The sequence below is a fragment of the Elgaria multicarinata genome, chromosome 2 (assembly GCF_023053635.1).
Source record: "Elgaria multicarinata webbii isolate HBS135686 ecotype San Diego chromosome 2, rElgMul1.1.pri, whole genome shotgun sequence".
In the NCBI taxonomy this organism is placed as follows: Eukaryota; Metazoa; Chordata; class Lepidosauria; order Squamata; family Anguidae; genus Elgaria; species Elgaria multicarinata.
Genome location: NC_086172.1, coordinates 62,966,595 through 62,992,748, shown reverse-complemented (window position 1 = coordinate 62,992,748; position 26,154 = coordinate 62,966,595). Strand labels below are relative to the sequence as shown.

The 26,154-nt window shown below is 40.4% G+C and overlaps 1 protein-coding gene across 1 annotated transcript in view; it reads left to right on the top strand.

Annotated features, from left to right (window-relative positions):
* The first annotated feature begins 279 nt into the window (after nt 1-279).
* GPR39 (G protein-coupled receptor 39) overlaps nt 280-26,154 on the top strand; it is a 149,530-nt gene continuing 123,655 nt past the window's right edge. Inside the window, exons 1-2 of the mRNA XM_063116610.1 lie at nt 280-409; nt 703-1,578. Of these exons, the coding sequence (XP_062972680.1) occupies nt 711-1,578 (868 nt within the window). The 5' untranslated portion in view covers nt 280-409; nt 703-710. The remainder of the gene's footprint in view (nt 410-702; nt 1,579-26,154) is intronic.

Genomic DNA, 26,154 nt, shown 5'->3' with positions numbered 1-26,154 from the left:
AGACGATACAGACTCCTTCTACAACTGTAGCCCCACCTTTATTTCAGGTTTCACTTCACAGTGGTTAGAAGAAGCAGAGTTCAGATTTCAGGAAGGTGAGGGAAGGGAAAACACGCCTGCTTATCTTGAGCCAGTGTTGCCTCATTACCTTTCTGCCCGCCTTATCGTTTCCATCAGCGACCACATCCCTTCTGAAGTTCAGCTGCGAGTTAATGTTTGATATACATGTTCCTTTCCGCCACAGGAAACTCTCACTAGAAGCTGGCTGGTATGGTGAGTGACGGGAAGCTGAGGGGCTTAGCTTTCCATTACGGAGAACTGGATACATTCTAGGGGAAGAATTAAGTGCAGACAAGGAACAAGAACTAAGCCAGAAGAAAGAAACCTATTTCCTTCCTGATCTTAAAAGGTGAATAAGAGATTCTCTCTTTTCCTTTCCTCCCCTTAACTCCATTAATGTGACTGGGGCGTGGTGCTGATTCAGATGCAGTTGAAAAGTTCTGTACCTGTTTGAGTGTGAGACATTACTATTGGAGCATCACTCCTGTGCAAAATAACTTAGTCCTAAGCTTCCTTGAATCCAGCAGACCTGAGTGAGCAATGCACAAGATTGGGCTGCTGCACACATTGTATAGAAATACTTGAACAATGATATGTTCTGACCCCCCCCCCCCCGCACTCCTTATTTCTCTTACTAATTAGATCTGCTCATGGAGACACAAGCAATCCAGCCAGATTGTTGGGATATAATTGATGACAGCCACATTAAGGAATTTGAAGTAGACGAATGGATCAAGATCACCCTTGCGTTCTTATACATCATCATCTTTCTGGCAGGTATCTTAGGCAATAGTGTCACTATCCAGACTACCAAAGTGCTGCAGAAGAAAGGCTACTTGCAGAAAGAAGTTACAGACCACATGGTGAGTCTAGCATGCTCAGACCTGCTGGTCATTTTACTGGGGATGCCCGTGGAGTTCTTCAGTATGATATGGAGTCCTTTCTCTACTCCTAAAGGCGACCTAGCTTGCAAGTTGTACTGCTTCCTTTTTGAGGCCTGCAGTTATGCTACAGTGCTGCATGTGGCAACTCTAAGCTTTGAAAGATATATTGCCATCTGCCACCCTTTCAAGTTCAAGTCTGCTTCTGGACCCTGCAAAGTGAAGATCCTCATTGCCTTTGTCTGGATTACATCTGTGGTGGTGGCCCTACCTCTTCTCTTTGCAATGGGGACAGAGTACCCCTTAGAAACCATCCAGGGCCACCGAGGATTGGTTGCCTGCAACAGGTCCAAGGCCCGGCACCATTTGCCTGACTTAATTTTTAATGTGACTGTGTGTACCAGCTTGTCCTCCAAATGGAGAGTCTACCAGGCTAGTATCTTCACTGCCTTTATTGTGTATGTTGTGATCTTGGCATCTGTAGCTTTTATGTGCCGGAATATGATGAAGGCCCTGATGATCAACAAGCAAGGCACTGTGGCAGTGCGAGGGGAGACAGAAAGCCAACAGCAATATCTAAGGAAAACTGAGAAACCTGACGGCAGAAGTTCCAGGAAACAGACCATTATCTTCCTAGGTAAGATCATAATGGGAGGACAGCAGATGGGTGTGTGTATGGGGGTTGGCAGAAGTGGAGGTGGAGAAAGAGGAGGAAATGGGCTTGCGCACCTACAAAATGAGAAATAAATGGCCACAGGCAAGATTGGCTCAGGAAGAGAGCTCAGTAGGGTTTTTGTATCCCTCTTAGCATTTCACCGTTCGCTGTGCATTTATGGAAATAACTTTGCTCTGCAGAAAGCAAGTGGCACACATCAATTGTATGGAACCTGTGTGGTGTTGATATTAAAGTAAGCATTAGTGCCCTCAAAATGTGTATTTGAGAGGCATGGTTTTCGTTTCCGCTGCATTTCCCTTTTCTTTATGCACAGAGGCAAATGGCCTCACTTTTTCCCCAGGCTTCTATACCCACCCTCCCATCAACATCATTTTAAAAGAGCTCTCTTTCATTGAAATGCTTCAATTTTAAAATCAAATGCTCCGCTTTTGTAGAATGTTAGAATTTTGTATCACTTAAATTAACCAGGGGATCCTAAAATTCAATTTGCTTTCAGTAGTCATGTTGCTTGATAAGATCTTATTTTCCCCTGTCACCCATCTTTAGACAAACGAAACTACTCCCCGGTCCAACTAAATGCTCTGTAGTCTAAATGGGGGAAGGATGGAATGGGGTTCAGGAGTCTTTGTACAATCAGGCTTTGCTGAAAAGGATGAATAATTCTTCTAAAATCACATCCTTGCAGTGTAACTCAGACATATGCCCCATCTGAGTTCAGTGGGGCTCAGTCACAAGAAAATGGGTATAGGATTGCAACCTTGGTCTCTAATTTTAAATGCTGTACTTTGCACACACAAAACAACCCCCATTGCATCAGTAGGAGTAATTTCAGAACAAACATGCTAGAATGCTGGTTAAAAGCCAATTTTGCAACAAAATGTGCCCCCCTAAATAAATAAATGTGTGTGTTTTTTCTTGGGTTTTGTGAAATCCACATTCTATGCCACATTTGTCCTTTCCAAAAACTAATTCCGAGAATTGTGTTCAGTGTTGCCACCTTCCTTTACTAGTACTGCTCCTGTGCATTTAATAGAAACCTTAGCAGATGAAATTCACCCGGCACAAGATAAAGGTCTGTCTCATGATGACTCCCACCCAAATGCTTTTAGAGCTGTTGCTGGACTTACATGGAAATGACAGTTGCCTCCATGGGTAAATTAAGCAACCCCCATTTCAAGCTTACTTCAAATTTCCTTTGTTTTCAGCTCAGTCTTGATAACTGTGAGCTATATAGTTGTTGGCGATCTTATGGTTGCTGTTGCCTTTCTTGGGATATTTTCTTCCTTTGAGCATATTGAAAAAGACCAGTAACTTGGGAATTATGTTTGATTCTGATCTCTGTGGCCACATTTTTCAGGCCAAACCTAATCAAGTTGTCATCTCACCATCCTGAGAATCTTTCCAGGCTGTGATCCATGTAGGCTAGGCATCTTGTTGAGGGCTCTTAGATGTGCTTTTCATCATGTTCTGCTTCAATTGCTGCAATTCCTCATTTTTGTTGGCTTCCTTCATACAATGCTAGTGCTACAATAAATGAACTAGCTAGCATATCAATGTGCACACAGTCAAGCCAGAAGGTGGTATTTTTATATTATTATTGTTGTTGTTGTTGATTTTGAGAGATTTGGTGGATATTTGGAGGTGAGGGTGGGGTAAAGAGTGCACAGATTAACTCTCTAAAAGCCCACATAAATAATAATTGTGTCCTATACTTTTCTAGCTACTTGTGCTTTTGCTATGATCTGTGGTCAGTGAAGTCCAGCTACTTGCTTATTTATTTATTTATTTATTACATTTCTATACCGCCCAATAGCCGGAGCTCTCTGGGCGGTTCACAAAAATTAAAAACATTCAAAGTATAAAACTACAGTATAAAACCATAGTATAAAATACAATATAAAAGCTCAACCAGATAAAAACAGCAGCAATGCAAAATTACAAATTTAAAACACCAAGTTAAAATTTATTTATAGACTGTTAAAATGCTGGGAGAATAAAAAGGTCTTCACCTGGCGTCTAAAAGCATATAATGTAGGTGCCAAGCGAACCTCCTTAGGGAGCTCATTCCACAGCCGGGGTGCCACAGCAGAGAAGGCCCTCCTCCTGGTAGCCACCTGCTTCACTTCCTTTGGCTTGTCAACAGAATGAATTTTCCAGTTGAGAATCCCAGATGCAGGGGATGTCACAGTGTTAGCTCTGTCTAAAAATAATTTGTATTGGTTACAACTGATAAGTTTTGAACAGTAGATGAGCACTGGTAATATTACACCATCAATAGTTGTGGGGAATATGTGTGTTAAGAGGAAAAAGAAAGCTGGTGTGTCAGTGAAAACTGTAAAAAAAAGGAATAAGAGAGTATTCAATGTGTTTGCAAAGTGCTTTTGTGTGGCCTCTTGTTTTCTTTTAAAAGTATACTTCTAGTCCTCATGGTTGTGGAAAGAGGTTTGAAAACATGGCAGAAATGTGTACTACTGTAAACAGTACAGTTTTTGCAAGTGACTGATGCAAAATACCAACTTTTTGGTTTTGTTATTAACATTAATGAGAATAATGTTAACTATTAGAAAAATTATAATAGTTAACATTTATATAACATTTCCAGATTTTTTGAAACATTTAACATACTTCATCTTAGCTGTCCTTGTAAGGCAGGTCAGTATTATCTATATATTTAGGATTTGTGTGGGAAGGGACCAAGGAAGAGCGGCTTGCCACCGAACCATTTCATAGCTGATGTGTCTCTGGGCCACTATCCTCAATGGCTTTTTAGTTAGTTATTCCGTGCAGTACCTTTATACCTGCTTCTGGTTTAGCCCTGGGAAGAGCCATTCCCAGAAGAAATCAGGAGTCCTTTCATTATGATTTTTAGTACAACATTTAGGTTTCTTATGTCCTTCCTAGATTTTTGAACAGTAAGGTTATGTAGCTTTTTTTATACAAGTCAGATGCCATTTACGTTATGCTTTGAGTCACATGATTGGCTTTAGCTCTTGAACTGGTTTGTCTATTACTGGGATGGGTCACTTCTAGGTCAAAATGTCTGGAGGCTTACAGCTTCCTTAATCTCTCAACATTGGCTGTGCTGGCTAGGGCAAAATATCTAAGTAGCCTCCCCCAATCCAGCACCCTCCAAATGTGTTGGACTACAACTCCTAGTATGCCCCAGCCAGCCATGCTGGGAGTTGTAGCCCAATTCATCTGGAGTGTGCCAGCCTGCTGAAGGCTGGTCTGGAGGGCTGCATGTTGCCTACCCCTGGTCTATTCGTTTGGTTTGCAGCAACCACTGCAAACCAATTATGCTCTTCATGGTTTTAATTTTTGTGAACTGCCCAGAGAGCTTCGGCTATTGGGCGGTATAGAAATGAAATAAAAGTACCATGTCCCAATGAACCTGTTTTTCTCAGCTGAGGACACTGCAGTGCACTTCCTGGGAATATAACAATTGGAGCTAATCTGTGGGCCTCTATGATGTACCATATTCGGTGGGAGGGCTATCTTGCTGTCTGTTGGGCCATGCGCTCTTCCCTGCTTTGTTTGCACAGGCAACAAGATGTTGACCTTCTTTAACAGGGCAACACAAAGGTTCTGTTCTGTAGCTTCAGTCCTGCCCCTCAAATCTTCCATAATATTCAGATCTGAAAAAGTACTATTAGAATTTTAAATGACATCATAGCCAGAAAGTGTGAAGATGTGAGCAGGAAATTCTTGTGCCTGTTAAGTGCCTTAGGTTCAGGCCCCTGTGGTCGGCCCGATGTGCTGCAACACATTTAGGATGACTGATCCTTCCCTAGCCTTTCAATACACCACATCCGCTGTGTAACTTTGTTTTTCTCTGGCTGAAAAACTTTTGTTTGACTTGGTGGGAAGAGGCAAAAAAGGAAGACGTTCCCCTGCTTCTTTCTAGTGCATGTTTGTTGTTTTCTATCTGCAAGAGCCTTTGCATTCCTGCCTTCAAGTGTGTCTGTGGTGGCGGGAGAGATTGGGGATAAAGTTTTTGGTGTGTTTTTCCTCTGCGGCTTCTGTGCTGTATTTCAAATGACTCTTTAATACGAGTCTTTCTAATTAACTTAGGTTAGAAAATAAATTAATGAACAGAAAACAGAAATCATGGCCTGCATCCATGAGAATAATACATTTGAAGTTGTGGCTTTCATGAGAATTATGCTTTAGGGTGCTTTTAACCCAGGCAGAATGAACAGATATACTGTTTACAAATGGCTGGATTAAAATATTGTGATGTAGCATTCCTGTTTGTGTTTCGTTTAACAGATGGGTCAAATTAAAACAAATATTTGCTCGTTCTAAATGTATTTCACATTTAATGTGAAATGTAAATGACAGCACAGAGCAAGATGTCTTGAAGAGTCTAGCAGCAATAAAAACCATTTAGAGTCTCTCTCCTCTAGTTGTTAAAAGTGATAACTTCTATAAAGCAGAAATTAAATTCATAAATCTACTACTCAAGAAGGGGGAATGTAAGTAGAAAAACAAGCAGAAACGTATGGAGTTTTAGTGCTATACTTTGGTGCAATGTCTGAAAAATAATGAAAACAAATTGAAAACATTTTAGAGTGGGGATGGGGGAAGTTTACTATGCGGTTTTTAGAATGTGGCCTTGAAGTTGAGGACAAGAATGAGAAAGTGGCAGAGAATGGATTAATGATCCTACTCAGAGATCAGAAGTAGATATTGTAATGGCTGGTAGAGAGTTGCAAGGTTAAATGTTGGTACATTAGAAGGAAACATTCTCCTAGCACAGGAGTGGACAGATTATATGCTTGTCAGATGTACTTTCTTCTTTTACTAGAAGTCCAAGATCCACCAACCAGAGCCAAGTGCAAAAGACATAGACTTAGAATGTCTTGACGGTGTGTCTCAACACATTCTGAGCCAGGGAATTAGTTTTCAGTGGTAGAGCTGAAGGGAGCTCACAATCCATGCACACAGAGAGGTTCATCAAACAAACGTTTTATTGCATGCTTGCTATTTCCCACTTACGGATGTCCACACGATGTCCACCTCCCACACGCTTCCCACTCGTTTTTCCATTGCAAAATAGATCCCTTTTATTATGACTTTTTTTAAAAAAAGGAATGTGCCGCAATCTCTTGCTGTGTGCAGGAAAAGCAGCACAATAAAAACAGCCTCTGAATGGGCCACGTGGTCTCTTCCTCTTTCCCTCCAGGAAGAATGAGGAAGTGCGGAGAAGCGATGGTAAGGAAACATGATTGCCCCCCATGTGATGATGTTAAAAAATCTACTCCAAGTTATCCCAAGCTTTCCCTGCATGTCCCCCAAATCTAATCTGAAGTGTTGGAAAGGATGCATGAACGAGCAGGGGAAGTCCTCTCATGCAATGTTGAATATTGCCCTACTTCCTCACACTGTGGGATGGAATATTTCATGCTTCAGAGACTACAGCAGATGGCGGTTAGCACAGTGCAGTCGTCTGGGAGAAGGAGTTGCTTTAAGAGTGGCTGTAGGTGTAAAACTGAGTGGACTGCAGGTTAGACAAAGTATACATTAATGCTGCTATGCTGAGAATACAACAGGATGTATTTTGACCTATGGGAAATGTACTTAACCACTTGAGGCTTTCTACTGTATTGATGATAACCTGCATATTAATTGGCAGAGTGTAAATAGAACCTGTGTATATGTGCTTTGCTGTAGTAGATGTTTTGTGCAATGTTCTAAAGATATGTACATGAAAGTAAGGCTTATTGATTCCTGTAGAATAATGTTTATTACAGTGCAGGCTGGCAAACCATTACTTAGGGGGTAGTCCATTTTGCTACTTCTGTTCCTTGACCCTGTCTGCTTCCTCCGCCTGATGACATGTCTGCTGCTTCTCCTATAGCTCAGACTTTAAAGAAAGTGACAGCAAAGAGGCATCTTTCCCACTCAGAAGGATTATGAACATAGGGCCCAGATTCCCCAGGGCAGAAGCGAATGATCCATGGGCTCATTTCCCCTCTATCCCATCCCTTCACTCAGCCTCCCACAGTGCTGCTGGAGGGAGACAAGTGTGTGGGGAAAAGGTTTTCTGCCAGCAGGGGCTAGATGAATTGGCAACAATGCTGATCCTTGTGTCTTCATTCTCAGCTTTCAAGGGCAGAAGAAGAAAGTACATTTTTATTTTATTTAATGGATTTTTTTAATCTGCCTTCCAAGGTATCTACTCTCATGAGGTAGCTCATAACATGATCAGTAACAAATAGGAATACATTAAAAGGTTGTATTATTAAATTAGTAAAACAACAATAACAATAGGGCAACATTAAGATAAACAGGAGGAGATAAGCATCGTGCACACCTTTTTACGGTGATAACTGGTGTTGGCCACCAGAGCCAGATCTACACCAAGCAGGATATGACACTTTGAAAACAGTTTGAAAACTGTATATAGCATGTGTCCTGGGCCCCAACAGTTGTCACCACTGTTATAAACCATTTTAAAGCAGTAGTGTAGATCCTGGCCAGTTCTCTTTCTCAGTCTCTCTTAGCAGGTCCCTCTTGTAGTCTTAAAGACAGGCTTCCCCAGCGTGGTGCTCTCCATATGTGTTGGACTACAACTCCCTGCATCTCCCAGACACTCTGGCCTAAGATCAAGCAGTCTCGTAGCAGAAAGAGTAGACCATACTCTTTGCTACTCAGGTGTTTGACTGGGAAAACTGCTACTTGCTCCAGGCAAAAAGCAAGTTAATACGGCTATTGCAGTGTAATCTGTACCTACCCAGGTGACCTTTAAGATCATCAGAGGAGGCCTTATTGCTTATTCCAAAACTAACAGCATGTCACCATGCAATACCCCGATGGTGGGCCTTCTCGGTAACAGTACTCACCCTTGGGAAACACTCCCTTGAGCAGCTAAGGAGGCAGAAAATGTGACATTGGAAAGATACCTCCTGAAAACACCAGACCTGTTCACCTTGGGCTGTAATTAAATTCATCATGCTGCTCCATCTTACTGCTCCTTGTATTGCTCTTATAGTAAAACAGGAAATAAACAACATGCACATAGCCCATTTAGTAGGCTGTTCTAATTGTGCTGCTTCTCCTGCACACAGCAGGAGATAGCAGCAACTTCGGTTTTAAAAATATATATCGGACTTTCTTGGTGTTTTTTTGTGGCCCAAAGGGGTGGGAGGCAGACAATGTCGTGAGAGGGACCTGCAAAAATCTGTGGGTGCGCAGCAATGAGCATGCAATAAAACACTCAACTGATGGAGCTCATTATCTTAAAGCTAATACTTCTCACATCACAATAGCAGCTTGTGTCTTGGGTTAAAAGCTATGGTTTGGGTTTTGGATCGTAAAGTGAGGCAAAGAGAAGGGAATGGATGGCTTTTGGCACTTGGGACTGAAGCTCATTTTCTGGCCAAGAAACTAAAGTACCACAAGATCTGCTCTACCTTCTGAAGTAAGGTGGGTGGCAGCAATAAACAGGGCCTTTTCAATAGTGGTTGTTTCCCTTTCCCAATCTGTAAATTAGAGCCCTCCTCTGTTGATCTTCAGAAAGAAACTGAATATGCCAACTGTATCAGCTTCTAATATGGTTTGTTGCTCCTATTTCTGATCTGTAACTTTTTGGTGGTTTTATTTGGTGATATTTCTCTTTCTCTCTATAGGTTCTAGAAATGATCTTTTATATGAATGATTTCATATATTTTTACATTTATAAGCTATTTAATGAATCTTCATGATTGAGAGGTGGGGTATAAATATTTTAAATTAAATAATTTTAGAAGATAGATAAACATAACAATAAAAAATCTTTAAAAGTGTTTCCCCTTTAAGAGCATTTTAGAACTTAGAAGGTGGACTGTATGATTAAAAGCTCTCTCTAGAGAGCAATGATGCTAGAATTTGATCACCAAGTGTTTTTTAAAAATGTATTTCTAGCTTTGTATACACATATTTTGACAGAATACTGTTGAGAAAGAAAACATTTTCTTATGGTAGCAGCCTCTGATCAGTTAAAATAGCAATTGTGGTATGTAAATGTTTCAAAAGTTCTGTGTGGAAAATATGCAGACATAACCACAGAAGACTATTTCGTTTTCAAATCAAGGCAGATTGCCCAGACAGAAGATATAGTGAAACATGCAATGATAGAGGAAGTGTTTCCAGACAGCCTGATATGAAGTTAAGAAAATTAACTAATGTTACAATGAACCTTTTAGAATTAGTTGACAACTGTTATTGTTGTTAACACCATCATTTAAATCAACTTAAAGCAGGGCTGCATTGCTTCTGTCCCGCAGGGCGGATTTGTAAGCAGACTGTGTTAAAAAGAAGTGGGTAAGCTTGACAAATATTTTTCCTTCAGTTCTATTGGCCCTGTTTATTCATCTGTTTCAACAGTGAAGGCTCTCAGAAAACTCTTCTTTCAATTAGTTCAAAAGTGCAGGAAAAAGAAGCTTCTCTCTCCATCCTCCACTGGAGCCTTCTTTAGCTTTCTTTAGTGATGTTAAAAATACTCTGAGACCCTGCTACCAGTTAGAGTAACACAATACTTGTCTAGATGGACAAAAGCCATCTTCCTATACTTCTAGTTAGTTATGTTTAATTCTATTTATACAGAAGAAACAAACGTGTGTGCCCTCTTATTTGGCAGGAGTAATGTTGAACTCAATTTGAGCAGTGCTTAGCCCTGTTCATGCAACCAATATTGAATGAACATGGGAGGGAAGTAGGACAGTAGCACCAAACTCTACTCAACACTCTACATATTTTAAAATAGTTGTGTGAACAGACCCATGTGCATGCAAATGAAGGCTGTGTGCACAACGAGACACTTTGCAGGCAACTTTATAAATTTAAGTTTGTGATTTCTAAAGAAGCACCACCTGCTGAGGTCCCTAACAAAAAGGTTAGATTAAAAGAAAAGCTTGGCTAAACTGGCAACATGTGGCCCTCCAGATGTTTTGGCCTACAGCTTCCAAAGGCTAAAGTATCTGGAGTGTCACATGTTGTTCATTCCTGAAGATAAGTAACTAAAGGCGCAATCCTATGCATGCATAGGATTGACCCTAAATTGCTAATTCCTATCTAACAATTTACATATAGGCTGAAACTATTATAAGGAAAATATGAGTACAGAACAAAACCACATTTGCAAGGAGAAATCGTTGTGAATGGGAGTGGAGTACCTTAATCCTTTCTTTGTCACCAATTCTATCCTGGCCAATTCTAAAAATAGTTCCTCCACCCAGCTAAGGTTCTGATTGGAAGAAGCCTAGTTGTGGGGTGGGGGATGACTCGTGGAGGAGACAATGGCTGAGGAGAATTGGTAGGACCAGAAACTGCTAAGGCCTATTCCTATTGTTGAATTTTGCCCCTGCACTTAGCTTAATATACCCTGGAGAAGAGGCTGATGCTAGGGAAAGTGGAAGGCAAAAGGAAGAGGGGCCGACCAAGGGCAAGATGGATGGATGATATTCTGGAGGTGACAGACTTGACCTTGGGGGAGCTAGGGGTGGCAACGGCCGACAGAAAGCTCTGGCGTGGGCTGGTCCATGAAGTCACGAAGAGTCGGAAACGACTGAACGAATAAACAACAAAAAATGATCCTATTATTCCCATTTAACCATCTTCATTAATGGAGCAACAAAGCCAGGACTCCAAGAACACTGTTTTATTCCTTTTCACAGAGACATTTGATATAAGCCTCACGTCATGTCGACAGTTCAGTAGCAGGAAGTAATACTTCTGGATTAATCTAGATAAAAGTAGAAAGGAGACAACTCCACCTGTGTTGGTCTCAAGGTTCTTTGCCTGCACACCTCTGCCTTCTTCCGGCCATCGGTATGAGTGTTGCCATCTTATTGTGTGCTCAGCAGGTGGTGGTTGTACCATGGCTTTGTTGCTGTCTGAACCCAGGACTTTTTCTACAGGGTGGACGTTAACAAGTGTACTTTTTAATCCCCCTGAACAACATAACAGCAAACCATGGGTTCTGAAGGTGGCTTGTTTGAGAAAAAATAACCCACATTGTATGGTTAACAAGCCACCCTGTGGGAAATGTTATGGGTTCAGACAACATGTAATCCATGTTTCAACGAACAACCCGCAGTTCAACAACAACCCACTGAACCCAGTCATTCAGATGGCAATAGAACCATAATTATTATTACCGCCTGGATGAAGTATCGTATTTGTGCATCCACTGTCAAATTACTGTATCAGTGCCATTAACATCATGGACTCCAATGTCTGGAGAAGCTATTTTTAAATTACTGTGTTTGCCAGTGAAGTTGGAAGGTTAAATGTTTTCTCATTTAAGGAATTAGAGGGTTAAACATTATTTCAGGACTTTTTAGATATTTAGTTCATTCCTTGGCAATGACCACAACCTAGGATGCAGAACACAGTTTGAAAGAATCTTTGAAAATCTGGATTTGGGCCACTTGAGCATTCAAGTAATTAGTTATTTGTGGTAGACCCCTAAGTCTCCTGAACAGTCTAAATCTTATTCATTATATGGCCAATCCTACGGCTAGGCTTTGACAGTTAACACCAACTTAGGTGTGATATTAGGTGTGGTATTTGCAGTTACAGCAAAAAACCAAAAGAACCCTAATTTGTTCCTAAATAAAGCTTTGCATTTCCTATATATATATATATTAATATTGCAGTGAGCTGCTTCAAAGACATTTTGCATGCCTGACCTATAGAATATATTGCTGTAAAATATAATTAGTGACCCATCTTAGATCTTTTTGCCTTCTATATCTAAGACAAAAAGAAGCAAAGCCAAAACACTCTAAAGCTGAACATCTAATTTTTTCACAATCAATCTAGTGTTGGCAGATTAATGTGTAGCTCAAAATAAGGGTGTCGTGCGTGGAAAGAAATAGCCTTTCAAAAGATCACTGAAGAAATATATTTTCTGAGGCACCTGGCAAATGGATTTGTAGTAGGACAGATTACTTCAAGTACGGTGCTAAAAATATGTGCTTGACATCTGTGGATGACTTGAGCACAGTGAAACTTGACAATGGTAGGACTTCTGTTACAGGAAAATTAGATGTTTCTTCATAGGCTGGAAATTGTCTGTGTTTGGGTTGTTATTGGGTTTTTTCTCCTTCTTTTACAGAAAAAGATACAGCTTGGGGACAGAATGAAATTGAAAGAACAACTTGATTGATTGGTTTTCAGAAAAAAAATATAGCTTCAGTTCATGTACTTTAGTTGAGTTCCTTGTTACACTCAATTGCGTTTCTTCTTAGGCTTCACTGGAGATATCAAAGATGTAGATGTTAGTGGGTTGGAATTACTTGGAATTCTGGATGTCTCAAGCAATAGTAATCATGTGAGTTTTGATAACGGACAATATTTCATCCTGCATACCAATATCAAGCCATTCTAGGGATTATATCTAATGTTAGTTCTACTTAGAATAGAGCTATTGAAATAAATGGGACTTAAGTTATTTGTGACTAACTTAAGTGTCATTCATTTTAGTAGTTTTATTCTTAAGTATTTATGTAGTGCATTTTTATCCTGCTTTTCAGTCAATTATTATCACCCAGAGCAGCTCACATCAATAAAAAAGAGAGGGGGGGAAGAAAGAAAGACAAGCTCATAAACTAAAATGACAGGACACACAAGGGAAGGGGAGTGGGAGGAAAAGGAAGAGAGGGAAGATGAGTTTTTCAAGGCCAAAACAAGGTGGTGAGCTATAAACGAGCATTTAAATGCATGTCGGGCCAGGGTGATCTTCCGTTGCTGGTGTTCTTACCTAAATGAGACTCTTGTTCCTTTGATGATGGATAGGACCAGAGTGTTCTTTCCCTCACTTCTGCAGTCCCAGGGCAACTGTAAGTTGGAGATGAGTGTTGTTTGTGGCAGGGAGAGGGAAGTGAGCTCCTTGGAACTACTGCTTCTCTGGTTGATGGATGGGCCAAGTTGATTTACCCCTTGGCTTGAAGTCATTCCTGAGAAGCAAAGGGTGCAACCACCCACTGGTCTTAGGTCCTCTGGCTGATGAGGAAACCAGAGCGTCCTTTCTTTCTGCTCTTCAGACCCAGGTCAACTGTCAATTGGAGCCAAGTGTTCTCCAGCAGGAAACAGTTTGGCTGCCTAAAAGGCTGGTCAGTTAAGTGCTTTATTTTTGAAGTGAGAATTACCAGGGTTTAAGCTAGCCTAAAGTTCATAGCTTCTGGTGATGAAGCCCTCATTTCAAATCACTACTTAGGGGAACTGATTTGATTTCTTAGTGGTAATGGAAAAGAGCACATTTAGGGGGAAAGGCTCTAAAGTTGTTGTTGCTTTCTTTCTTGGAAGATAAAAACTGTGTTGGGGAACTTTCTTGGGCTTCTGGTTTCTATGTTTTGTTTAATAATTATTGGACATCTTAAAACAATTTTAAATTAATGGCTCGGATTCTAAATGTGGGAGCATCCCCTTTGTGGAGCTCCACTCACAGGATGCTCTCACGGGCAGAAGAAGTAAGTATGCATTTTTTTTCTTGACACCCCTTGCCCCTACAGCCCCTTACACCCTGAAAATCTGCTTCAAAGGATTGACATGCTCTGGAACAGTGTGGGGGTAGTGCAGGGGCTGTAGAGGGAAGGGGAAATCAGTGAAAATCGCCCCTGCCCCACTAGCAGAACCGTCTTTTAGATTGGAATCCCTTGCGTGGATGGAAGGAGCTTTTCTGCTCATAGAAGAGAACTCAGAACTACCCCAATATACTTCACTATTCCCAAAATGTTATCTTTCAGTTCCAGAGTATGCCTCCAGGTTTAGGGGTGGGGATGGTGCCATTATTTCCCTAGAGATAAACAGTACAGAAAAATGATGGCCTGATCGTTTGACTTGGACCTCTAGCAGGCCATGTGGATGGCAGCTGCACCATGCAAACACAGAAATTATTAGGTGAGAATTGAATAATCTGAAAAGAATGTTAGTGTTCATTTAAAAGTGCAAAATATTTAGCACCTAACGTTGGAAAAAGAGACATGAAAATGTGTATGGCATATGAAATTTCAGCGGGTGATGTGGGGAGGGGGATTGATGAAGATTTGGGGGTTAGAGATTGAGACACTGATATTCTGCATGAAGCATTGCTCATAACTAGCAGCAGTATAATAAATAGTGAAAAATATATTCAAATCTAGTTAATTTGCATTATCTATAACTTGCATCAGCTTATAGAATCCAGTTTTGCTTGTTGTATAATTTTAAACTTTCAGCACACCCATGCTATAAGGCTTCTGTCTAGAGCTGAAAGCAACCTGTTCCATAATCTTTCGACTGATCCGAATTATAATTAATGTGTAATTAATATTCTTAAATGCAAGAGAGTATCTTCAAGGTGATCTGACCTTGGGGATATGCTAGTTTTTTTATCAGATATAAAGGGATTGCAGATAAAAAACACCACCTTTTCTGTAGTATTAGACTACATAGATCAAATCTGGATCTTGTAAATATTTTTAGGTTACCCCCGGGAAGTTCTAGAAGGACATGTTGCTGCTACTGAGATTTGCCCAGAACAAGCTAGTTATGGCCTTGAATATAAAGTGAAGCATGAAGCAGACCTTCAGTGGAATATAATATTGTGTTTTTAAAGTTCTCTCTAGCCTAGGTCCTGAAACTGAAGCAGCTAGTGATTAAGACCTTTGGCTGAATACAGCAATTGTGAGGAAAGGCTGTAGTGGATCACTTTGTTCTGACTTTCTCTCATGAACTTTGCCTCTAGGTAACCAGGGCATTTGAGAGAAGCAGAGTTGAAACACCAATTTACAAGCAATTCATAGACACTATATCTTCCTTCCATTAAAATTTGGAGAGTAGCAATTAATGTTTTTTAGCCTACATCAAAACCATTGTCTTAATACAAAAGGCTTAATTTTGTGAGAAGTGGTATAATTGGAATTGGAAACAATGGAAGAATAGATAATAGATTTAGTATTCACAGTTGAAAGCTTTAATAAATCAACTGTGAAGTTGCTATAAAATGGGTCCTGTCTATTTGGAGTTAGGGTGAGATAAGCAAGAAATCATGATTTGGAGAACAATTCTGATACAGTACTTCAGTTGTGGTCCTTTCAGACTTATTCACGTTATTGGGTGAGAATAAAAGGATTCTATGGTGCCTTCTGGAAGCTAGGCTGCGGCATTGTTAGGCCCAGTTTATGCAACTACCGATCCAGTATACTTGTCACCGACAACCTACAAAATGCCAATTGCACAGGACAGCTGGATCCTAGGCCTAATTCCTGTCCCTGCCTGCATCAGCAGTCTCAATAATGATGCAAGGCTGGTATTAGTGATATGGATGGCCCAGGCCATTGGTGCTTTTATACATATTAATGCAACATAAAAACCTGACCGTAAAGAAGCTTCCCCCCCCCCAGCAGCAAACAAATAATACCTGCAATATATAAATTAGACCTAATTATTCATCAGAAATTGGCCAATGTCTCTGGCTGCAGAAACTTCTTTGAAAACTACTTCGTTTGAGAACTTTCAATCTCTTGTATTTTCTTAGCACCTTTTAAAGCAGGCTGTGTTGTACACAAGCACACAATTTGTCTTGGCAAAGCAGCACACAAACACATATATTATATAAATATAAACTTTATTTATTTATTACATTTAAATACCGCCCCAGAGCTGAAGCTCTCTGGGCAGTTTTACAATTAAAGGTGGCAGCAGACGCATTCAGGCAGTGTGAGGCAGGGGGCTAGGTGTGAGTGCTGTGCCCAGCAGCACTAGTAGGCAGGCTGTCCAGTATTATGTTCTTCTGCTTTGTGTAGCCACTAGCCACATTCTCTGTGCTGTACCTATCTAGTCCCTAACTTACAGTCCTTCACTGCTAATGGGAGTCTGAATGGGAACACCCTCAGGCTCTGCTAGCCCAGCTTTTACAACACTGAAGGGGAGATTGATTTGAACTTCAATGGATAGTGTCTGATCTTCTCTTGAATACACAGATCTCTCTTTGCTAAGGGAGACTGCTTGAACTGTTCCTCTGAAAAATCCAATTTAAAAAAAAATTACAACAAAACTTTGGAACAGATCATTCTCAAAATTTCCACTGTAAGCTCAGAAAATTTCATGTTGCTATCTTGAACAATGAAAAAGTTTATTTTTCCGAATGGAACTCTATGGAGAAATGCACCAAATCACAATTCGGAGGTCCGGATCGGTCTGAGGCAGATCGGGCATGATTTGGAAGGTCCAGATCGGGCTCCGAAGCAGATCGGTGGGTCCGTGCACAGCCCTAATATTTAAGTCACTTTCTCCAAGTGATAGTTATTTTACACCACTTTCTCCACTGAATAGTTAATGGAGGCTGTGAATGGGCATCCCAGTGCCGCAGCAGAAGCTTTGGAAAACCTCTTTCTTTATGGAGATCATATACTCACTGCCATTGGCCTACATCTTAGTTGATCATAGGAGTTAACAATTCAGATGCATTAGTGGAGAGCATGCAGAGTCTTCCTCACTGTTTCTCTGGGTGGGATGGGAGCAAAAAGCACTTTGTGTGCTCCCTCTTCTCTTGTCCAACTCTTAGGTCATGAGGAGGACTTCAGCTGCATTTAGTTTTGCTTTCACAGAATCCTGGCTTAGTGGTGCATATGTACCAAGTATTGTGGTTTGTAGCAAGTTCTGGTTAATTTAACAAACCAGATCAATTAACAAAGGGTTTGAAGTTGGCTTGTTTTGAAACTAACCATAGTTTGTTATTAACCATGGTCTCTGTATCCAATGGTAAACTGGGAACCTGTGAAAGTGAAACAAAACACTGTGGAAGTCCTCCTTCCAGCTGTGTGGGAGCAAAAGGGGCAGGGGGTTAATTCTAGTTTGTGCATCTAAGAATAAACTATGGTTTAATTAGCATTAAGTGTGCATGCCGGCAATGGCAAATTGTGGTTTCCCACTATGTGCATGAAGTAGTAAGAGCCTTAGAGATCTGTGTGCCCTTCTCTTTCCGTCATGGCAGGATGATTTCAGAAGTTTCTGGTTTTAAATAAACCACAATCCCCAGTTATGTCTGAACTCTTTGGATTGTGATTTGTTTAGCCAGTGAGGTGTAATGGTTAGAGTGTCAGTGGAGGCACTAGTTCAAATCCCCGCTCAGCTGTGAAGCTTACTGGGTGATCCTAGCCTTTCACTATCTCTCAGCCTAACCTACCTCACAGGGTTGTTGTAACTGGGAAAAGGGTGTGTGGTGGGGTGGAAACCATTCTAGAGCTTTTGGGAGAAAAGGTGGGTAAATAAATAGTGGTTAGTGGAACAAGTCAGGACCTGAAACCATGGTTTGATCCTGACTTATACTCACGAACCATACTTTAAACCAGGATGAAGAACTTGTGGTATTCCAGATGTTGAACTCCAAATCCCATCAGCCCCAGCCAGCATGCCCAGTGGTCAAGGATGATGGGAGTTGTAGTTCAACAACATGTTACAGCCTTGGTTTAAGAAACCAGAGTTGCCCACATCCAGATACCATGGGGAACTCCAGTTTGTTTAAAAGCAGATGCTATTGGTCTTTTTCTCCCACACAAAAGAGGAGGAAGGGGAAGTGGTGATCCTGAAGCTTGTGCAAATTCATTCACATAGTAAGAAACAATGTCATGTTTTGTATCCTGAGATCATAGATAGATGAGTATAAGTCTTCTTGATTCTAGTTTCGGGCCTGCTTGGAGACTGCAGTGTGATTTGGGTTGAAGTATGAAATGAATCATTAGATATATATTTTTTCTATTAGAAAACAGAGCAGTTTGATTTACAATTTTAAAAACTTCAACATGGAATCAACATTTAAATGATGATAAAGTTGATAAAGTCTGTTGGTTATCCCAGTAGAAGATATTATGCAGATTCCATTTTTATTCTTATTCTATCCTACCCTATCCTGAGTGAGTTCCTTATATTTAAATAAAAGCATAAAATAAATGCTTAAAATTTGTAAACAATGCTATCTCTGGTGGGCTTCTGTACAGAAGTGAGCATCTGTGTTTTCTTCTGTGAGCAAGATAATGCTCTTCCTGCACAAGGGGTGGTTCTGCTCCTGCATGAGAATTCCCCTTTCTCAGAGGAAAACAGGGAACTTTTTTGTACATGGAGCATTATAACCCACAGAAATTACTATCTGCAAAGTTCCAACTTGACTAAAAGCCAGCAAACATTATTGTTAAAACTGAAAGTGTGATTACACTGTTAGAAATTGAGCTCCACAATTGAGAGCCAAAGAGAAGGTCAAGGCCATTTGAGATCTGATTTAAGAAGAGCAGGTTTACGTGGTGGCATGGATGGTCTGGGGACTGGGATCCACAGTCAGAGCTCCTCCTTCAGACCTCTGACTTCAGCCTTAGAGGGAAAGATCTACTGTATCCTATGCACCCTGGGATAATGTATTTTTGGAGTTTCTAAAATAAACAGAGAGAGCAATCCTATGGCCCATTGACAGAGTCCCATTGGCACATATACTGAGTACATATATCTACACTTGCCCTGTAAGAAGTTATAGTAAATATTTCTGACTTTTATCATCTAATAAGGGATGGATGAATGTAATGTTCATGTATAAGAGTTTAATAAGGACAATATACAATAATGTTTCTTATTTGTGTTGTCTTGGACAGATGAAAGATGGGTGATTACATCATGCACTAAAATTAGACTTCCCCTAATGAATACATAAAATTAATTAGAACAACAACAACCTTGTGGCACCTTAAAGACTAACCAATTTGTTATGTCATTTGCTTTCATGAAATACAACCCATTTCCTCAGATGATTATATACATGGATCCTATTATATAGAATTAATAGTTGTATATATGTTTTCCCCAAGACTGGAAGGATGGGGAAGAGATGAAAGAGGAAAAATTAGACTTTGAGCATCATCACACGGCGAAAAATCACATTTCCTTACCTTCGCTTCTCTGCACTTCCTCATTCTTCCCGGAGGGGAAAGAGGAAGTAAACAAAGACCATGTGGCCCATTCAGAGGCTGTTCTTTTTGCACCACTTTTCCTGCACACAGCAGGAGATTGCAGCACATTATGTGTTGTTGTTGTTTTTGTGTTTTTTAAAAAGCCAGATTAAAAGGGGTTTATTTTGCTACGGAAAAGTGAGCGGAAGGAGCAGGAGGTGTGTGGGAGGCGTGCAACATCATCTAAAGGATGGGCAGTAGCGAGGGCGCAATAAAACACTCATCTGATGCACCTCTTAATGCTGTTTGTTACTCTTTGATAAATCTACAATATGTTGCAGGAAAAAGAGAAGACATGTCATCAGCTCTCTATATGCTTTAGAAAACTTTACATGAATGGTGTGAATAAGTGAGGACTTTAAAGTCTCTGGCTACAGCAGTTGTTCCAAATCACTATGCTTTGCCTTGAATGCTTTCATAGTCTCTTTGTGGTTTGTAATTATTTTCTGCATGTTTTAATGAAAAATTAATAATCTGTTAAATGCTTAAGTGGCCTTTGGCCTCTTTAAAATTTGAGCTGCTATTTGTCTGCTCTGGGTACCATTTTGCTATCCCCAATTGAGAGAGTTCAGTCTAATTATACAGTGAAGAAAAAAACTCTCCTCCATGCTCTGAGAGGCCAATTAAAAGTGACAGTATCTGCAACAGTTTATAAACAGCTGGTTACGTAGTAGGAAGAAAATCACACTGGATTACACTCCTGTTCAGATTCATATAATTCTGTGAGAGTCCTAACGGGAGAGGGAGTGGATGCTATGAAACAATTTTGTGAATACCCTCCTGTGGGTAACATACTGGACATGAACCTAGAGATACTGAGATTGTAAGTAGTTGTATCTTTGGCTTATTTCTCTGCCCTTGTATTAAAAGGGGCATATGTGTACTGGCCCTCAGACTATTTTCACTCAAGGATCTTACATGCTGAGATTGTTAAATCTTAGCACTGACATTAACATGTGAACTACACTTACTTTGTGTATGTTTATGTACAAACACACAACCTATATGTGTTCATCACAGAAATTCTGTACTGATTCTTTTACATCTTCTGCTTGTGTGGTGCAATGACAGCATTTCTTGTTGTTGGAATACAGTTATTTGACTGTATTTTTGACTGTATTTTTTGTCTTGTATAACAAATGATCAGAGGATTGAAAACATACAGAGGGGTGCTGTCATTTTCTGGGGAAAAGGAAGTGCTAGAATGCCAACATCATCTGTTTGGGAGACCTGATTCATATGCTTATCCTGATAAAATCCTGGTTCCATGATAAACTAGGGGTGAGCTGGGATCCTATTCCAGCACACTTGTAATGCAAAACCTGGCCAGAGGATGAGGTGCACTCCTGAACCATGTGGTTGAAGCATGGGGGGACTGCAGGGCAGAGGGAGAAAAGCCCAAAACTGAATGGAGCTCTGCCTGATTTGGGGCAGTTCTTCCCTCTTCTGTCAGCCCCTACATCATCACCCCTGAAGTGTTTCAGAGGATGTGTGACTACATTGGGGAGGAAGAGACTGGGGAAACTTTTCTCCCACGAACATCCTTAAGATAACAGAACTTATGACCCAAGCAACTGCATTTTCTGCCTTGAGCATAATTTTATGGAAAGGGATCGAAATGTTGATAATAAATAAAGTGCCTTGGATGTGAATTGAAGAGTGGTTTCATTGGCCCTATTCTCATCTGTAGTAAAAGAGCAAAGTGTGAAAATCACTGCAGCACCAAACACTTAAGCAACTCTGGGCTGCTCTATGCCCGGGGTGTTCCACTTCATGACCTATCTGGCTGCAAGTCTCCTTGTGCAGAATTTAAAAAGCTTGCATTGTGAATTTTCTTTGCTGTAGTTGGGAAAATTAGTTTAACCTTATCAAACTGCTGTGAAGTTTAAAAGGGCTGGACGTTTGTTTACTGACAGGCAAATGATGATGCCTTGCAGACAGGCTGTCAGAGTATGAGCAAAGTACTGTAAAACCACATCATAACCCCTTGTTAGCCTTCAATCAGACTACATTATGGACTGGAAAGAGAGACACTGCCTCTGCCAGTTTGGCTTCATGCATAGGATTCCCATTTTAAAGCGTTAGGCAATGGTGAAAGATACATTTGCTATCTGCATAATTCAAATGGATGAAGTCTTCTAACAACCTCACAAGGCTCAATTTCATTACCCTCTGAGATGACCGTTTCCAGCCTATCATTGTAGAGGGCAAACTCTTTTCACTGCACGTGTTCTTGCAGATTAATTCATTTCTTTAATCACGCAGAAAAATTCTACTCAAGGGAACCCAAAATTGATTTCCCTTACTGATAAAGTAATACTTTAGCTTGGGCAAAATCCTCCCCCACAGTCACAAAACGGATCATCCAGACCCCATTACTTCCTGAAAATCAATGGCAGTAAGTTCCTTCTTTGTGCTATAATTATTTGAAAATCTATGAAGATGGTTTGCGTGTGATTAAAACACTGATACGCAAAGGCTGTAAATGAGGTGTGGTGGGGATTCACAAGTTGAACTCTCTGGAATTGCAAGTGTATGTACATCCTAGGAAATGCTAGGAATCTCATTATGAATGCTCTCCCTTTCTGGTGTATCTTGCTTAATAAATGCCTCTAGGGTGCTAAGCTGGTTGTTGAACTGGGCATGCTACCTGGTTATGTTTTCAAGAGACTGCCTGAATGGCTTTGGGTTTCTTACTGTACTGTCTGGCATAACATGAGCTCACTGGGAGGGATTTTGCAGAAAACCGCATAGCAAATAGTCTTTTATAAAGCCAGTAAACAACAACGTTAAGCCTAGGTTTGTGTGAACAAATTCTTAAAGGACCTTCCAAAACAACAATAAGCATTAATGAAGCAACTATCCAACAAAACACTCCTCTGGTGGCAGAGGAAAATTAAATTGGAAGGCCGAGAAGGGTTGCCATCTCTCCCTGAAAGAATAGGGAAACAAGCCCCCAATTGATGATACTTGTTAAGACCATTAAATGAATGTACCCAAAATTAACATTTCTCTTCAAATTAGCAAGGATGCTGGGAGACAAAAAGAGTCCATAGTTGTAATTAATTCCAGTAGCAACCCCGAAATAAAGCAGGGCTAAATTGATTGGTGGATTATCAGGGCTATAGCTGGGGGTGAAATTGCTGCATGTTTTACTAGGTTTTAGTTAGGTTCTTAGTAGCACATTTTCAGAATTCCTTCTGAGGAAAAACCTTTGCTTGTCCCTTTAAGTCATAAATCTGTGCTCAAAGTAAGTACTACTCAAGGGTTCACAAACAATTTTGTTAGGTGAAATTTTCCTAGATTAGTGGTTTTCTTTTCTTCTTATTTGTGGACCACTTGGAAATCGTTAGGGGTCTCTGTGGACTATTCAAGATTTGTTTGTTTGTTCTACAAATCAAGCACATGCATAATTCATATTTGAATAACCACAGTCCTGCCTTTCTAATGTGATGGATGTGCCTATTTTGTGAAGAAAAATCTGTGAAGTTGGCTGGTAAATTTTAGGGGGAAATAATAGAATGCAGTAGAACCATATTAATAAAATCAGTGGACCACCAGATTTGATTTAAGAGCCTGTAGATCATAGTTTGAGAACCTCTGCCCTATAGCTTAGTTTATATGTGGCTAGAAGGAAGTGAAGTTGATAGTTCTGAATGTTTAGTATTCTTCAATTAAAGGCAATACCTGTGGATATATATACTGAATGCCATAGTTATTTCCTATGGTTGCCCATTATTTTGTTCACTCACTGACTTTCTGAAACTGCACAGCAAGTCAAATGCCTGTGAAACAGGGACATTCTTAATAATAGTACTGTTGTCGACTGATCTTGTGGCAACTATGAACAGCTGTATGGAAAGACAACATGATAGTCAACGGTGTGGCAATAATCAACTCAACAGCTGTTTATCTAGGGGGTGCTCCCCACACAACATGATAATAATCAACTGTGGTGTGGATTAGGAGCAGCACTGAGTTGACTATTAGTCCATGCTGAGTTGACTCACTCATTATTATTATCCTTTGCCCTCTCTCCCTACTCAGTCCTCCCACTAGAATCCCATCAGTTATTGCTGCCAAAAATCTATCCGGCTGTCTAGACTAGAGCGGAAGCCACCGCTTTGACCACTTTTGCCTTGCAACCTTGTGGCTGATGAAATAACCTATGGTGGCCAAGGAAATAACTTATGGTACCCTACATACAACATGATAACCAATAGCTGACTCTGCACAGCGTTGGTTATTTTCATTGATTAATTCAGCCAAATAACCAACCGTTGGTTAAAAATCTCCTTCGACACAACACAATAACCTATGGTGGGTTAAATAATCAAGTGTCGACTATTTATAATTGGTTATCATTTTGTCCGAACCCAGTCAATGTATATCACTTTTGTTATTAAGACTTGTCAAAACAAATGACACCATCAATATGATTTCAGTTTTCAAGCAGTCTGTGGAATTCCAGTGTTAAAAGTGGCTTACATTAGCATGTGTGTACAAACTTCTCTTAATATCCCCATGTTTTATGTATGCATTGATGAGACACCATATGCTGTTTAAACGCAGGCTAGGGGAAAATAAAAAAGAGAGGCATTTCTTTCAAATGTTCCTTCTGAGGCAAATTTAACTTAACTTAAGAGTACTTTTCCCAGGAAAAGTTCTGCATCCTGCAAACTTTATGATGGAGTTTTTCTCCTCCTCAAAGCAGCTGTAAAAATTCTTGTGTTCTTTGTTAAAAAATAAATTAAAAAAATTCCTCAGAACACTGAGGCACTTCGTGACTTGAAGCTAAATTCTGAATTACTACTTTCAGCATGAAACTAGAACAAACCTCTCTCGTTATACAGGTGTTTCTGTTGTGCATTTTATTATTTAACAAAATAAATTACTTGTAGTTCATTTACTTTCCCTAACATCTTTTAAAGTTCTAGTTATGGGCCTGGTTTGGACAACACGAGAGCCCACCATAGATTAATTTACCCTCACATAAATTAAAATAGATTGTGGATTATGCAATGGTGGCCAGCACATGCCATAGCTCCTCATGAGTAAATTAACTATGGAATTCCCTGCTTCTGGAGGTCAGGAAGGCACAAATTTTGTATTCCTTCTGGCGCCTCCTAAAAACATCATTGTTCCTGGAAGCCTTCCCTTAATGACCAGCCATGATTTATTTTGCACTTTGTTTCTTTTAAAATGTACTTTTAATGTGTTTTTATTCAGTTTTTATTCTATTTTATTTTGTCTACCACTCCGAAATTCTGAATGGGGAGCGCTATATAAACGTTGTAAATAAATAAACCCACAGTGGGCTGTCATGTCATTTGAAATGGACCATGAATTAGTTTGTAGGTTAGCATTCCTCTTCCTTTGAAAAGCAAGGTAGCATTCCTCTTCCAAAAATGTTTCCATCAAGGGACAGAGAGACAGCTCACTTTGGACATCTTCAGGCGGGCATTTTTTCGTGCGATCATCATAGTTTGGTCACTGGTTTACTTGCACACTTTACACAATGCCGTCGCCATGCAGTTGTTGTCTTATGCCTGCCCCCCTTTTCATATGTTATTTTGCTATGGGGAATATGTGGTATTTTTTGTGGTCATGCAATGAAACCTCCGTCGTCTCCCCATGTAATCCTCCTGTTGCGCTATGTTCTGCTTTGTTTGGGCAGGTGGTGGGTAGTGCAGCATTGATGTCAGCATTAGTTGGGAGTGTCTCCTCCTGTGCCTCTGCCAGTTTGCTCCTGATTGGCTCTGTATTTCAGGAATGCCTAAGCAGATGGGCGATGGGGATGGTGGTTGCAGTGAACATGAACACATGCAACCTGTTTCCATTTAATCTCCTCCCCCAGGGTATACTCAGAGGAGAGAAAGAAGTGCTACTGTTGCTTTTGCAGTGACAAGACTGATTTGCACATGGGGTTGGGGCAGCCCTCTGAAGATGCAGACTTCTGAACTAGCAAAGAACCAGCGGTTAATGATGCTCTGCATGTGCTTCTCTGAAAACGTTTAGCCGTTTCTATTCAATCCCCACACACAGGAGAGAAGTGTAACCTCCTTCTACTCAATCCTCTCTCCCAGTGTATATGCAAACAAGAAAAGTGTTACAGTTGCTTTTACCAGGACAATACTTATTTGGCGGGGGGGAGGGGGGATCTCCAGAGGCACAGACTTCTGCACTTGTGAAGTACTGTTTCATTTCACACTGAGAGAGGGGAGGGGCTATGCCAGAGGGCTGGACAACCAGTAACATCTTGCCACCCACCCTTGTAAACGGCATAGAGCATCATGCATAAAAAGAAAAACCTGCTGTATAAAGGCCCCATTTAAATCCCGAATAGAATCCAGAACAGGAAGAACCGGTAATTCGGGGGAGAAAACACCCGTCAGAAGAGGCCCATTATCTCACTTGAGTTTGCTTAATTGCAGTATTAATTAATTAATTAATTGTAATTTCTATAACAATTAACAAAATGTTCAGAAAGTGAAAATGATAATGAAAAAAGCGTAGTAAACTATTTAAACATTTAAGTTTAAGTAATGCTTTCAAACATGATTCATCTTCAGTAAAA